The sequence below is a fragment of the Perca flavescens genome, chromosome 1 (genome assembly GCF_004354835.1).
Source record: "Perca flavescens isolate YP-PL-M2 chromosome 1, PFLA_1.0, whole genome shotgun sequence".
In the NCBI taxonomy this organism is placed as follows: Eukaryota; Metazoa; Chordata; class Actinopteri; order Perciformes; family Percidae; genus Perca; species Perca flavescens.
The window spans coordinates 14,367,153-14,379,653 of NC_041331.1; the positions used below are offsets into that span (position 1 = coordinate 14,367,153).

Sequence of the window (12,501 nt, forward strand, 5' to 3'; positions counted from 1 at the left end):
GTACGGCTTTTGTAATTGTATTCTCTCTAAATATAAACCCCCTTGGATAGAAAGAAAAATTTGCACAGTGTGCTGCAGTGAAACGCGGCCCCTCTCACTTCATAAATTGATTAACTGTAATACACTTGGATTGTGCTCTCAGCAGACTTGGACATATTTCATGCGCCGCTGAGGTAATGCGTTCCTGGAAAACCTCCAGCAATGCGGCCATCAGTGTGTGATGATTTTACTGTGTGTGATACAGACAATTACCGTGAAGTTACAGTCGGAATTCTCCTTCACACAAGACAGGTCAAAGGTCACTCGGAGAGCATTCCGGGACAGACAATACGGCTCCCCGGAGGTATGGATGAGCCTGCAGCTTCCCCTGGCTATCTGGTTCGACCTGCCCCCATTACTCTACAGCTTAAACTGACTCACACACAAAAGGAGTTACAGTATTTGGGTCCTGCCCTTTGTGCTTCTTAAGGTTTCCACTAGGCTTGCTGTTCAACTGAGAGCGATAATCTTGGTGCTGCATGAGGTAATATTTATAATTAAGTTGTTACTATAGCACTTTCATTACATGCTAAGTGACAAAGAGCTACATATTTTTTTTTTTTTTTTTTTTTTTTTTTTTTTAAATGGCATGCATCAGTGGTGGAAGAAGATCCTTTACTTCAGTAAAAGTAACAATCCCACCAACAATACCCCACTACAAGTAAAAGTCCTGTCTTAAAATGTAATTTAAGTAAAACTATCATTTGAATAAGTACTCAAAGTTTTACAATTAAAAGTACTCATCATGCAGCAGAACTGTAGTCTGGTGATTTAATATAAAACAATGTATCCTATTTTATAAGCTGATCATATGTTTTTTTGTATGTAATATAAATCTGCAAAGTAACTAGTGGAGTAGAAGCTGCCATATTTCCCTCTGAAGTGTAGTGAAGTAGAAGTAGAAGTATAAAGTAGCATAACTTACTAAACTAGTCAAATACTCACTAACCAAAATACTCATTCTACTACTACAGTAACTAAAATACTCATACGTACCTGTACAATACCTGTACTGAAATGAATAAAAAGGTCTTGAGGTTGTTTTTAAGTGGCAGTACAAGTACAAGTACCTCAGTATTGTACTTAAGTACAGTACTATGTGTTACTTGTAAATGTTAAAAAAGAAAAATTTTACAATTTAAAACGTTGGAAAAAGCAAAAAAAAACTGTGAAAAAAAGGCGTCAAAAACGTCGAAAAGTGTTTTTTTCACGGGAATGCAACACAAGGGTTAAAAGGTCCAGTGTGTAACATGTTTAGTTGTTCATTATCAAAAAAACACCACCATCAATTCCAAGTATTCCTTTTGGCTTGAAATTTTACATTTGCATTTGCATGAACTGCGGTAGACCATACCATAGACATATATATATATATATATATATATATATATATATATATATATATATATATATATATATATATATACACCTTACATGCATTTAACTTAAATTAAACTTAGACCCACAGTTTGTCTTGCGAAAAAATGTAAAAGGAAACCTTCAAGTATATTCAACAGTAAATATTCAACAATGATTAAATTAACAGTGATGTGACATTTTCAAAGGGTTTCAGACTCACTCACGATGCTGAACATGAACTAAATCACATTCTGTAAAAATGCCAAACCAAGAATATCTCCAATATCATTTTTAGATCCTTGCAGCAGGTCTCAACTCTATTCTTAAAATGTAACAACAGTATACAGTATAAGAATGGACCAACAGATCCCCCTGCTTTGGACGGAGACCAGTGAAGGATATTATTTTCCGGTGATGGCTGAGCGTTACTGCGCAGCCTCCAACTGAGCTCGAAGATGTAGATGTGACGTGAACAACCTGTCTGAAAGTTGTAATTCTTCTGGTAGCTGTGCCAAGAGAAATCTCAACCATTCCCAATCTTGCAGAGAAGGAGAGTGTAGGTATATGTAAGGAGATAACATAGGCACAGGCTAATTATTGCTAACTAAACAGCTATTAAACCTAAACAGCTCATGTAATTCAAAACTGCCTGCGAGCTTCTCCTGTACTATACAGTCATTCCTCTACTATGTGACACTATGTGTTAGCCAATTTTTACAAAAACGTCTGCTACGGAGCCATAACATGAGATACAAGGTAATGGAACCTTTTATACATTGTCGTGTTTCTTTAAAAATAAACAATGGACAAATAGAGTCTTTAAACACTTCAGATGTAAAGTTATTCGCTGTCAAAGTGACGTCAAAATGAATGGCAGTCAACGGAATGCTAACGGGAGGTGATCGTTTTGTAGCATCAAAATGGCGCCATAGGAGGTTGGAGTTCTGATGGACGCTATGCAGTTTTGGCCATTTCTTTACTGTTTTCTTGCTGTTTGCTCACAGGTTTCTCTATAGAGCTCCCCCTACAGCTTCGGAATAGCTATTTGGCATCTCTTATGTTTACTTGTGTCTGACTCCTCGCTCGGTTAGTCCGTTTCCTCTTTCTCCGTTCCTCAGACGATGCATTCCTAGCTTTCTGCTTCTTTTTAGCCGGCTCAGCCATGACGATAGTGTGAAAAACTCCACCGCTACCTTGTTAGCCGGTTCCTGAATGGGCGTATGTGTGCAGTGCCGTGAAGCAATTCGTTACATCGCGAGACCCGATATCACGCCATACTTCCTGACGCTGAGGCCGGCGGCTCGCCAGCCGAAAGTTGCAAGGGTGGTTTTTCCGCTGACAGACGCTAGGGGGAAGCGAGACGACCACCATTCAACTCGATAAAAGTCATATAACCATTCCAATGACTCCAAAGCTGTTCAGTTAAAGTAAATTAAGCTACAAAAAAAAACTGCATAGTTCCCCTTTAAACATGTAAAACAGAGAAAGAGAGCCGAATTCCAGTCTGATTTCAGGTTTGGTCAGTTCAGCAGGTTGGTTCAGGATCAGTTGTGCCGGATTCCTGGCATATTCCTCAGACAGTGACCCTCTGAACCAGGTGGCTTCCACTCTGCCCCCGCCCCCTTTTCATTGTAGGAACTATGCCACCTGACAATCATTCGGGTTGTCAGGGTAACCAGGTGGTGAGTTTGTTTTCTAGCATTGGCCGACATATTAAGCTAATGAAATGATGAATATAAACTGTACAATGGAGTATACAAGAAAATAGAAGCAAACTCCACAGTACTTACATAGGACTGTTCAACGCAATATTTTCCTTTAACCAGAACTAATTAATAGTTATACAGACTAATGGGAAATCTGTATAAACTGATAGAGAAGAGATCTATATCTTTTAGTGATGAAGAGGCACAGCCTTAATAAAAACGAGTCTTGGGTTTGAATATTTACTCAAAGTAAAATTTCACATAATTTCAATAAAGAGCTGATCCAGAGTAAACTATTCGGTAACACTTTACTTGAAGGTATCTACATAAGTGTGACATGACACTGTCATAACACATGAACCCTAACCCTAACCCTAACTTGTCATGACACTTACTAAAAGAAGCGTTATGTCATAAACGTTTATGACATGTCATGTCTTACGTAGATACCTTCAAGTAAAGTGTAACCAACTATTCTGTCACTGTGGAGCAAGATACATTCTTTTTAAGCTTAAAGCTAGTTCAGGGTAAATAAATGGGGAACACTGTATGTTAAGAAGTTAAGAATTGTTCACAGCTACTCCTCTTTATTGTATTTGCATGTTGTAGTGTTGCTCTGTTCAAAAGCACTGCAGTATGATTATGATGTAGTTGCTGTAGGAAACGGTGTGAACTAACTCTGTTTATCATCATGTAATCAATCTGGGCTGCAGATGTCTTTTTAAATTCAGATTGCATTTGTCAAGCAAAGGGACTGAAAGTGAATACTGTACTGAATATTTTCTTTTACGAATGGGACCGTGTCCAACCTCAGGGTCAAATCTCAACAACGATCAAAATCTTCCTGTATTTGCTTAGTTTATTAGTGAAAGCAGTGGACGTCATACACTTACAGTATGACATATAACTGACTGTCACTGTTACTTGTAACGCCAGCTTCCTTTATATCAGTTTACGCATTGTCTCTCTGTGGGTTTATAACACCTTTTTTAAAAATGCCCTTTTCAAACCCCATCAGTCAGATAATGTCAAACATGTATTCATGTATTTATTGACTAAAGTCAAAGTGGTTTTTTGTAGTTTCTGAACAGCTCACATTTAAAAAAAAACTACACATATTTAACCCATGAAGTTATTAAATTTGAACAGGAACGAAGGAAACCAATGCTACTGGTGTACAGCCAACGCTCCATATTGAATGTATTAAGCATGAAGTGCCTCTGCCAACATTATGTTCCAGTTTTATAATTTAGGGCGAGTTGTAGAGGTTACTCAAATTTGCTGTGCTGTCGGAGTCAAGGCGTTTTCATGGTGGTACTGTGTGTAGTGCCAAAGTGACAGGATGGAAGGCTGGATAGAAAAATAAATTAAAAGCCGTAGACACTTTTTGTGTATCTACATTTTGTTGCCAATTTAATTCATTCAATTTCACAAACTAGTCTGGGACAACATTTCACCCATCTCTCTCTCAAAAGGGCATTAAATATCTTCAGACAACGATATAATCACCTCAACGTATGATTTTTAAGTTTTTGGTGATTTCTTTTGAAATGTATAATGTAAGAAAAACCTCATTTACACAGCTGATCAGTACAACTAAAAACAAAAAGTATGCATGTCACCTAACCATCTCATTCACATTATAGTTCACACCCACAGGTGGTGTTATCGCTCCAGTATATTACAGTTAAATGACAAGTGTCTGTGGTCACAGCAGGACTTTCTTCCATAAATACCCTCAAAAATGACAATCGGGTACCTATTACCTAGCACAAAAAATAGATCTAAACTCTTAAAACTGTTACATACATTTGAAATAATGTGGACATATTTTTAAAAAAGTGCATTGTCGTAGCTTGTTTTAGCCGTCCGACTGAGGGCTATGCATAGACTGTAAAAAAATAACAATTATAGTCTAGGGGGCTATGCCAAGATCTCACCAGAAAAAAAAACAACCAAACATTTGGTTTAGTCCACTTGTCAGTCAGAATATGTTGAATATTATAACACACCTTAAATATCTTTACTATCTGTCTTTTCAAGTAATTAATGTGTTGAATTATCTCTTACCTTTCCATCATCCAACTCCAACTTCATCTCTAGTCTCCATCACCACTCCTTCACTTCATCAGTGTCACAAACAGCAGCTTCAACGGCAATCGGCTCACTATTTTAGGGTATGGAGGTTTTACACTTTTGTGTAGGTAAAGATGAAATGTCTGTGAGAGGGATAGGCTATGGTAGGCAATCATAATCTACAGTAAAATTTACTATAAATCCAGAAATAAATAGACAGACAGTCTGTTTGCATAGTCTGGAAGTGATCACTAAATCGGAAGTCATTCCGCGGAGGGGAAGGTCTGTAAGATGCCTGGACTCGGGTTTCTAAAGCTGGTCCTGGATATGTGCAGGTGGGCATCATCAGCTCAAACCATGAGAAGAGAAAACAGCCGCTAATCCAATGGGTCACAGCGGAGAGCAGTGGTTACCTGGACGAGAAGAAAGCGGCCAGGTTAGTGGACTCTCTGGATTAAATGGAGGGTAAATCAACAGTATTAACCTCCTCTTTTTTTAAATTTTTTTTCACCCTTGACACTGATTCCAGCACACACGCACACTCACACATACCAGGCCAAAGAGCTGCAAATTACCTTCAACTAAAAGCCTTCTATATTACAGCTGATGCATTTATTTATTTTGATGTAACAATATTAACCATTATTGTTCCTGTTAAATAACAATGTCATGAAATACAATCCATCATAAAACAATACAATATAACAAACGTGACTCTTCTTCTTACACAAAAGATAATTACAAATACAAGGACATGGAATGTTTGGTATTTGAATGTGTTTTTTTTCCTTTCTTTGTTTCACATAATTATAAAGTAGTGATGATGTGGCTGATGCAGCGTTACCTCTCTCTCAGGGGCAGATTTGGGTTACTGAGGAAGGACAGCTGCTGCTCCAGACTGCACACACGAAAGGCCAGGTAGCACGATGACAGGATGAGGAGAATAATTCTGATGACAAACGAGGAGACACACAGATGAATTGAATTACAAAAAAAGTTTCAGGATGGACGGTTATGGCATTAGACTCTGGAGTCCTCTGTCGATGTGGAGGAAGAGAGCTGTAATGCCTTTTGATGAACACTGGGAGGCAACGTTTGACTTTCTGTCAACATATCAGCACTTCACTGTCCTTGTACAACACAGTTTAAATCTGCCTTAAAGGACTAAAGCAGTGTTTGATATGATGCACATGTAACGATGTACATGTAACGGACAAGTAACGATGTAGCGTTTCAAACTTTTGAATGTGTCTACTTTCCAAGCAGCCACTGGTTTCCAGTCATTTCTGCACAGTAAAAATCAATAAGCTAAACAAACTAAGCTAAAAGTATTTTTCATTTTGAATGGCCATTGCATGGTTATTGTATCACCACACAATAATAGCTTTAAAAAGAAAACATGCAGGTGCAACATTTATTTCTCTTTTAATTCACTCAAGAGTTACTAAATATACATGTGTGGCTTGATTACATGAATTGTGTATTCTATTTTGAGCATGAATCTACAAAGATTTTTCCTTGTGATTTATATAGATTATAATCTGAGATATACCAGTGAGAAAATCTGTGCTCGACTCTGGGGTCAGAGGTCATCGTCAGCAATATGACAAATCTTCGGGACAGATAGGGATTTATTGCTCTCTCAAGGACACTAAAGCAGAGCGGCTTAACATCCTCTGGGTGAAGGACAGTCTCCCTGATCACTGTTACCCTCTGCTATGCTGGAGGCCAGGTGGAGTAAGGTTGAGCATGATGCTCACTAAGACAAATTATTTGATGCATTGTAATGAATCTTAATAATCAAGTTAAAGGAACACGCCGACTTATTGGGACTTTAGCCCATTCAACGTATCCCCCAGAGTTAGATAAGTCCATACATACCCTTCTCATCTCCGTGCGTGTCGTAACTCTGTCTGACGCACCCACCGCTAGCCTAGCTTAGCACAGATGTTTACATGTTATGATTTGTATAGTCACAGCGTGGCTTTGCCTTCTGAGAATATAGTTATAGTTATAGAAGATGGCTGTGTCTCATGTGACCTTCTTAATTGTACAAATCACAACATGTACTGTAAATAGGAAACTGTTGGCGTTATTTTGTCACTTATTGGGAGCAGTAGACTAGATGGAGCCAGTTACCTCCAGGATCTGTGCTAAGCTAGGCTAGCGGTGGGTGTGTCAGACAGAGTTACGACACGCACGGAGATGAGAAGGGTATGTATGGACTTATCTAACCCTGGGGGATACGCTGAATGAGCTAAAGTCCCAATAAGTCGGCGTGCTCAGGAGGCAACTTCTCTGTAGGAAAACTACAAACTAAAAATGTTTTAACATCTCTGATCCCGTGTGTTCAGTTTGACTGAGTGAATTGCCCACTATTTATATCTCCATGTTAACGCTCACAGTGTGTGTGTGTGTGTGTGTGTGTGTGTAGCTATGAGTCAGTTGTTGGAGGAGTTGAAGGTGATGTTGTTGGTGTCTTTGTGTCCCTCTGTATACTCACAGCAGGGTGAAGAACTTGAGCAGCTGGTACTCCATCTGGCCCAGCTCTGCCAGTGGCTCTGATAAAAGACCTCGGTCTGTTTGCAGAGCTCGCTCTGTAACACACAATAACAGAAAACCATTAACAGTACTTGGCTTGACTGTACTGCCTGTTTCACTTTAAATAGTGCTTGCCCACCTGTTAGTGTAATGGTGGGACAATATGCACTTTGGAGTTTGAAAAATAATTAAAGGTCCCATATTCTCATTTTCATGTTCAAACTTGTATTTTGGGGTTCTACTAGAACATGTTTACATGCTTTAATGTAAAGAAAAACACATTCTTTTTCTCAAACTGTCTTTCCGAATATACCTGTATGTTTTAGTGGCTGTCTCTTTAAGGCCCCCTCCCGAAAAATCCCAGTCTGCTCCGATTGGTCAGGGTTCATCACATGCACTGTAACTATATGGACTATATGGAAGTCCTGACGGATCATTGAAAGGCACGGTTTCTTAATACGGGCTGTGTGCATTTCTCTGTGGATTGAGTGTTTTGATATTTTCACAGTATTTATATAGCACCTCAATCTGCCTTTTTCATTAATAAAAGACATGACATCTCACTTTTTACAACATGGGACCTTTGGGTAGGCTAAATCTCATTTTTGTGGGGTGCAATTAAATTATATCAATTAACACTGTGTTGTCAGAGATCTCTAAAAATTAAAACCTGTGAAAAGTGATTAATTTAATTTATTAATTTGTACTTTCTATAAGATTATTTGCATTTTGTACTAAAATATAAGAAGACAATTCTTAGAAATTAAGAAATGGTGAAATCTGAAAACCCAGAAAAAACAGTGAACTCTACATTGTCTGAATCATATAAAACCATGAGCTGACTATTATACCCCAACGTCTTTACAATTTAGCTGATACAGTATGTATGCATTCCTTCTTTTTGCACTGCTTCTATATGTGCGTGTGTTTTGTGCTACTCTAATGCATGTGTTAACCCAAGTTATGTTATCTAGTAGACATAAATCTTTTAATTACATTATTTCCCATCTTTCCACTCCTCATGTGAGCTGTAAGGACAATGTACACAAAAGCTCACGCTCATCAAATATCAAATAGAGAACATTAATGTAAGTTAGCAGAAATGATCTGTCAGCATACAACCATTAGACTGTCCTCAGAAGATTTTGACAGCCGACATTGTTTGTGATAATCTCTACATCCGCCCAAAGCTTTTTAATACAAACCCCCACAGGATTTAATCTCCATTTGGAGCTTAATGTGTCGTTACATAAGAGGAATGTTACCTATAAAACTCTTCATGGATTCACACATCATTACTTGGCAGAACTGCGTATTTCCCATGTACACTTTTAGTTTGTATTACATATTGCAGGCTTGCAGTGTTCCTAAGATTAAAGGTGCAGTAGGTAAGATTTGTCTAACTGCGTATCAATCACTGCTCATGCACACACATTCATTCTCGCTTGTGGGGGGGGATGGGCTTAGGAGAACGTTTTGGGCTTTAGCAGAAAGGGGGGAGGGACTGAGAAGTTGTTGATGTTCACATTTTTTTTTTCGATTGTGATGCACGTTTTTCTCCTATCCCAGAATACTGTGTGGACTAGCCAGACCCTCCTCCGCAGCGCTGTGGAGGAAGGTCTGGCAAAGCGAGACTAACCACAAGCAAATCATCATTGTATGGATAGTTTTATCACCTTCCAGCGGCTGTTCCAATTTGAAGGGTGTGTCTACGGCGCTCAGGCTGCTGGGGGAGTTCCCCAGGAGGTCAGGAAGGGAGGATGACACAGACACCACTGAGGGTTTCCTTCTCCACTTTAACACTGATGGGAATTCGTCAACCACTGGGAACTCGTCTGGAACTGGGAACTCATCCTGTGGCACAGAGGAAAGAGTATTAGAAAGATGGTCATCCAACTGCAACAGATAATGGTCTAATCTGAACATCTCAGCTGCCAGCACACTAGTGGTTCATTAATCTAAACCAGAGTTCTCCTATCCTTATAATTCAGTGTTTTTTTTTTTTTTTTTTACATGGATTGTAAGGTCTTGCTTGGTCTGAAACCCCTGGTGAAATCAACGATTTTAAACCTTTAGCTATGTCTATTTTGCTTGTGACCCCTGAAAATAAAGTGATATCTACATATGAACTGCCTTAGTGCGGAGTTGTAAGCCATTCAACCAAAAAAACACATATATATATATATATATATATATATATATATATATATATATATATATATATATATATTTTTTTTTTTATGACTTAGAGGCCAGAAAAATGAAAATGTAAATGTTTTACTTTTTTTCCTTTCTTGAATTTAAACATTTTGTGATATTGTGACCCCTCCCTGAGACTGGGAACCACTGAGCTAAATCAACATCACAAACGTAATGCTATGGATCAGTTAAGAGCATTCACGAGAACAACTGTTGGTCTGCAGACTTACTGCATGCCACAAAAGTTTAATAAAGACAACATTTTGATAATACTTGGCTCTTTGTCAGGTATGTATAAATATGGTTGTCATTTCCATTTTTCAAACATTCTGACCTGACAAAGATCCAAGTAGGATTGAAATGTTGTCTTTATTAAATTTTTGTGGCACAGATTAAGCCATGCCACAAACATTTAACCCTCCTTCAACTATTGGGCTGCCAGGTTGTGAAAAATCTCTTTGGCTGGGGTTTATCCTTTCTATTTGGCAATGAAGCAATTATAAATGATAATTAGTTTATAATAAAAAAAAACACACATAGGGATTTGTTTTAAATAACCATTAATAAATGGTGCCTATCCATTTTAAACCCTATGGAAGCTACAATGTGAAGAGATATTCAGCAAGGGGCAAGAATATCCTTGAAATATTTCTGCATTTAAGTCTTAACATGATTGCAGACTGTAAATATAGATCAGGCATCTTTAGTGTTTGAGAGCAGCAAAGCTCTACGAAACCTTCCATTGAATATGCTGGCAACATGAACAAAAGCCTTTTTTTCTTTGAATACCTTCAGTCTAGATCAGAGCGTGATCAAGTACGAGCATGTTAACAGAACTTAATTATTACTTAATACAAAAGATGTTCTGTCGCACACGCACACAGACAAGGTGACTTCAGAGCACTCTTTGATAGCATCTTGCCAACTCGAGGGGGGGGGTAATTCAGTGCATGACTGCAGCTGCAACAGAATCATCTATTGATACTGTCTGTGTAAGAAAATACGTCAGGCTTCAGGTCAGAGGTAGTTGAAGGTGAGCGCTGCCAGAGGCTTTTTGACCAACATGAAACACAACTAGGAAACATTAAAGTAATCGTAATGCCTGTAGATTAGCAGATGTTGAAGGTTCACCCACTTTGATCTTTACAATTGTATGATTATCAAAGACATGCTGTCACTGACCAGAGATAAGGTTGGCTTCTCCATGAACTGCTTCAAGCTCAGACTCTTCCCATTGACCTGGAGAGGAAAAGGAAATCACCTCTTTAACTGACGTATACAGACGAAGTATGCGTGCGCGAGTGTGTGTGTGTGTGTGTGTGTGTGTGTGTGTGTGTGTGTGTGTCCGTGTCCTCTGACCTGTAGGTGAGTGCAGATCCTACGAAGGACATCATATACACTGTCTCTTGACAGCAGAGATACAAATACATACTAAGGAAGTAAAAAAGAAAAGAAAAACAGTCACTTAAAAATCCCGTTTATATATATATATTATACAATTCTTGTTAAAAATAAAAATGTCCCTTGAAACTATTCTGAATTTGTTACACATAACAGATATGTATGGTACATTTAAGCTCATTTAAACAAAGTGATTCTCTCCAATTTATATTCATACAGTTGTTGAAGAACAACATGGATAAGCTATATAGTCAGCTTTTCATTTCTCACCAACATTAGGATAGATGAGAGATGATATAAACTTTGATGAGCCCTGTTGGGGAAACTGAATAAAGAAATAGATCAAAAAGTCCCAGCCTGCCTTTGCAAATATCATAGACGTGTACATCTGAACCTAGGTCACTTTATCTGAAATATCAGCACTTAAGTTCTTCAGTGCCTTCCCAAAATTAAACTTGCATTATATATTATAACTCTTCACTTATGTTGTTAGAATACAATCAGTGCATTCAGGCATTTAAGGAGGTGCTTAAATAATTGTATTTGCAGCCATACAAAGCATTTAATATTACATTAACATTACTGGGAAAGAGTACAAATTTGCCATGAGTCACAAAAGCTCAAAAGCTTTAATCTAGGCACAAAGAGGATACTTTTGTAATCACATTTTTGTTCTGGTTTATTCTGTCATGAAAAACTATGAATGACAGGTCAGTAACAGCTTAGCTAAATATACATCTGACCTGGATACATATCACTGCTATCTAAAAAGCAATTTTGAATTTATTTATGAGCATTTGAAACACTCTGTTATTGTGTGTATCACTTTGTCAGTTGTTACAGGCACGAGCTGTGAGCTTTCTACCTCATAAACACAAGAACCAACCTCAGTCATCTTTAGCAGTATAGTGGTACTGTACAGAGCCATGTATGTGCCCATGGTTATGTTATGCATACTACACACTCACGCAGACATATATGGTATTTTCCCTTGGACAGTATGAGACATACCATCCATATGCTAAATATCTCACCTGCTTTGAGAAAGGTTGTTGCTTTAATCTGAGCTGCTGTGTGGCTCAGACTCTGCATTTTGGGTTGGGCTATGACTAAAGCTACACTACTTCGTTTTCCTTTTTGAGCGGCGTTTTGAGACAAAAACTATCTCTGTCCACAGTAG

General features: G+C 38.2%; 1 protein-coding gene across 1 annotated transcript in view; it reads right to left on the minus strand.

The window, feature by feature from the left end:
* Positions 1 to 4,526: 4,526 nt before the first annotated feature.
* gramd2aa (GRAM domain containing 2Aa) overlaps positions 4,527 to 12,501 on the minus strand; it is a 33,718-nt gene continuing 25,743 nt past the window's right edge. Inside the window, exons 7-12 of the mRNA XM_028599145.1 lie at positions 11,280 to 11,351; positions 11,103 to 11,159; positions 9,398 to 9,575; positions 7,684 to 7,777; positions 6,025 to 6,129; positions 4,527 to 5,593 (exon numbers count right to left, since the gene is read on the minus strand). Of these exons, the coding sequence (XP_028454946.1) occupies positions 5,590 to 5,593; positions 6,025 to 6,129; positions 7,684 to 7,777; positions 9,398 to 9,575; positions 11,103 to 11,159; positions 11,280 to 11,351 (510 nt within the window). The 3' untranslated portion in view covers positions 4,527 to 5,589. The remainder of the gene's footprint in view (positions 5,594 to 6,024; positions 6,130 to 7,683; positions 7,778 to 9,397; positions 9,576 to 11,102; positions 11,160 to 11,279; positions 11,352 to 12,501) is intronic.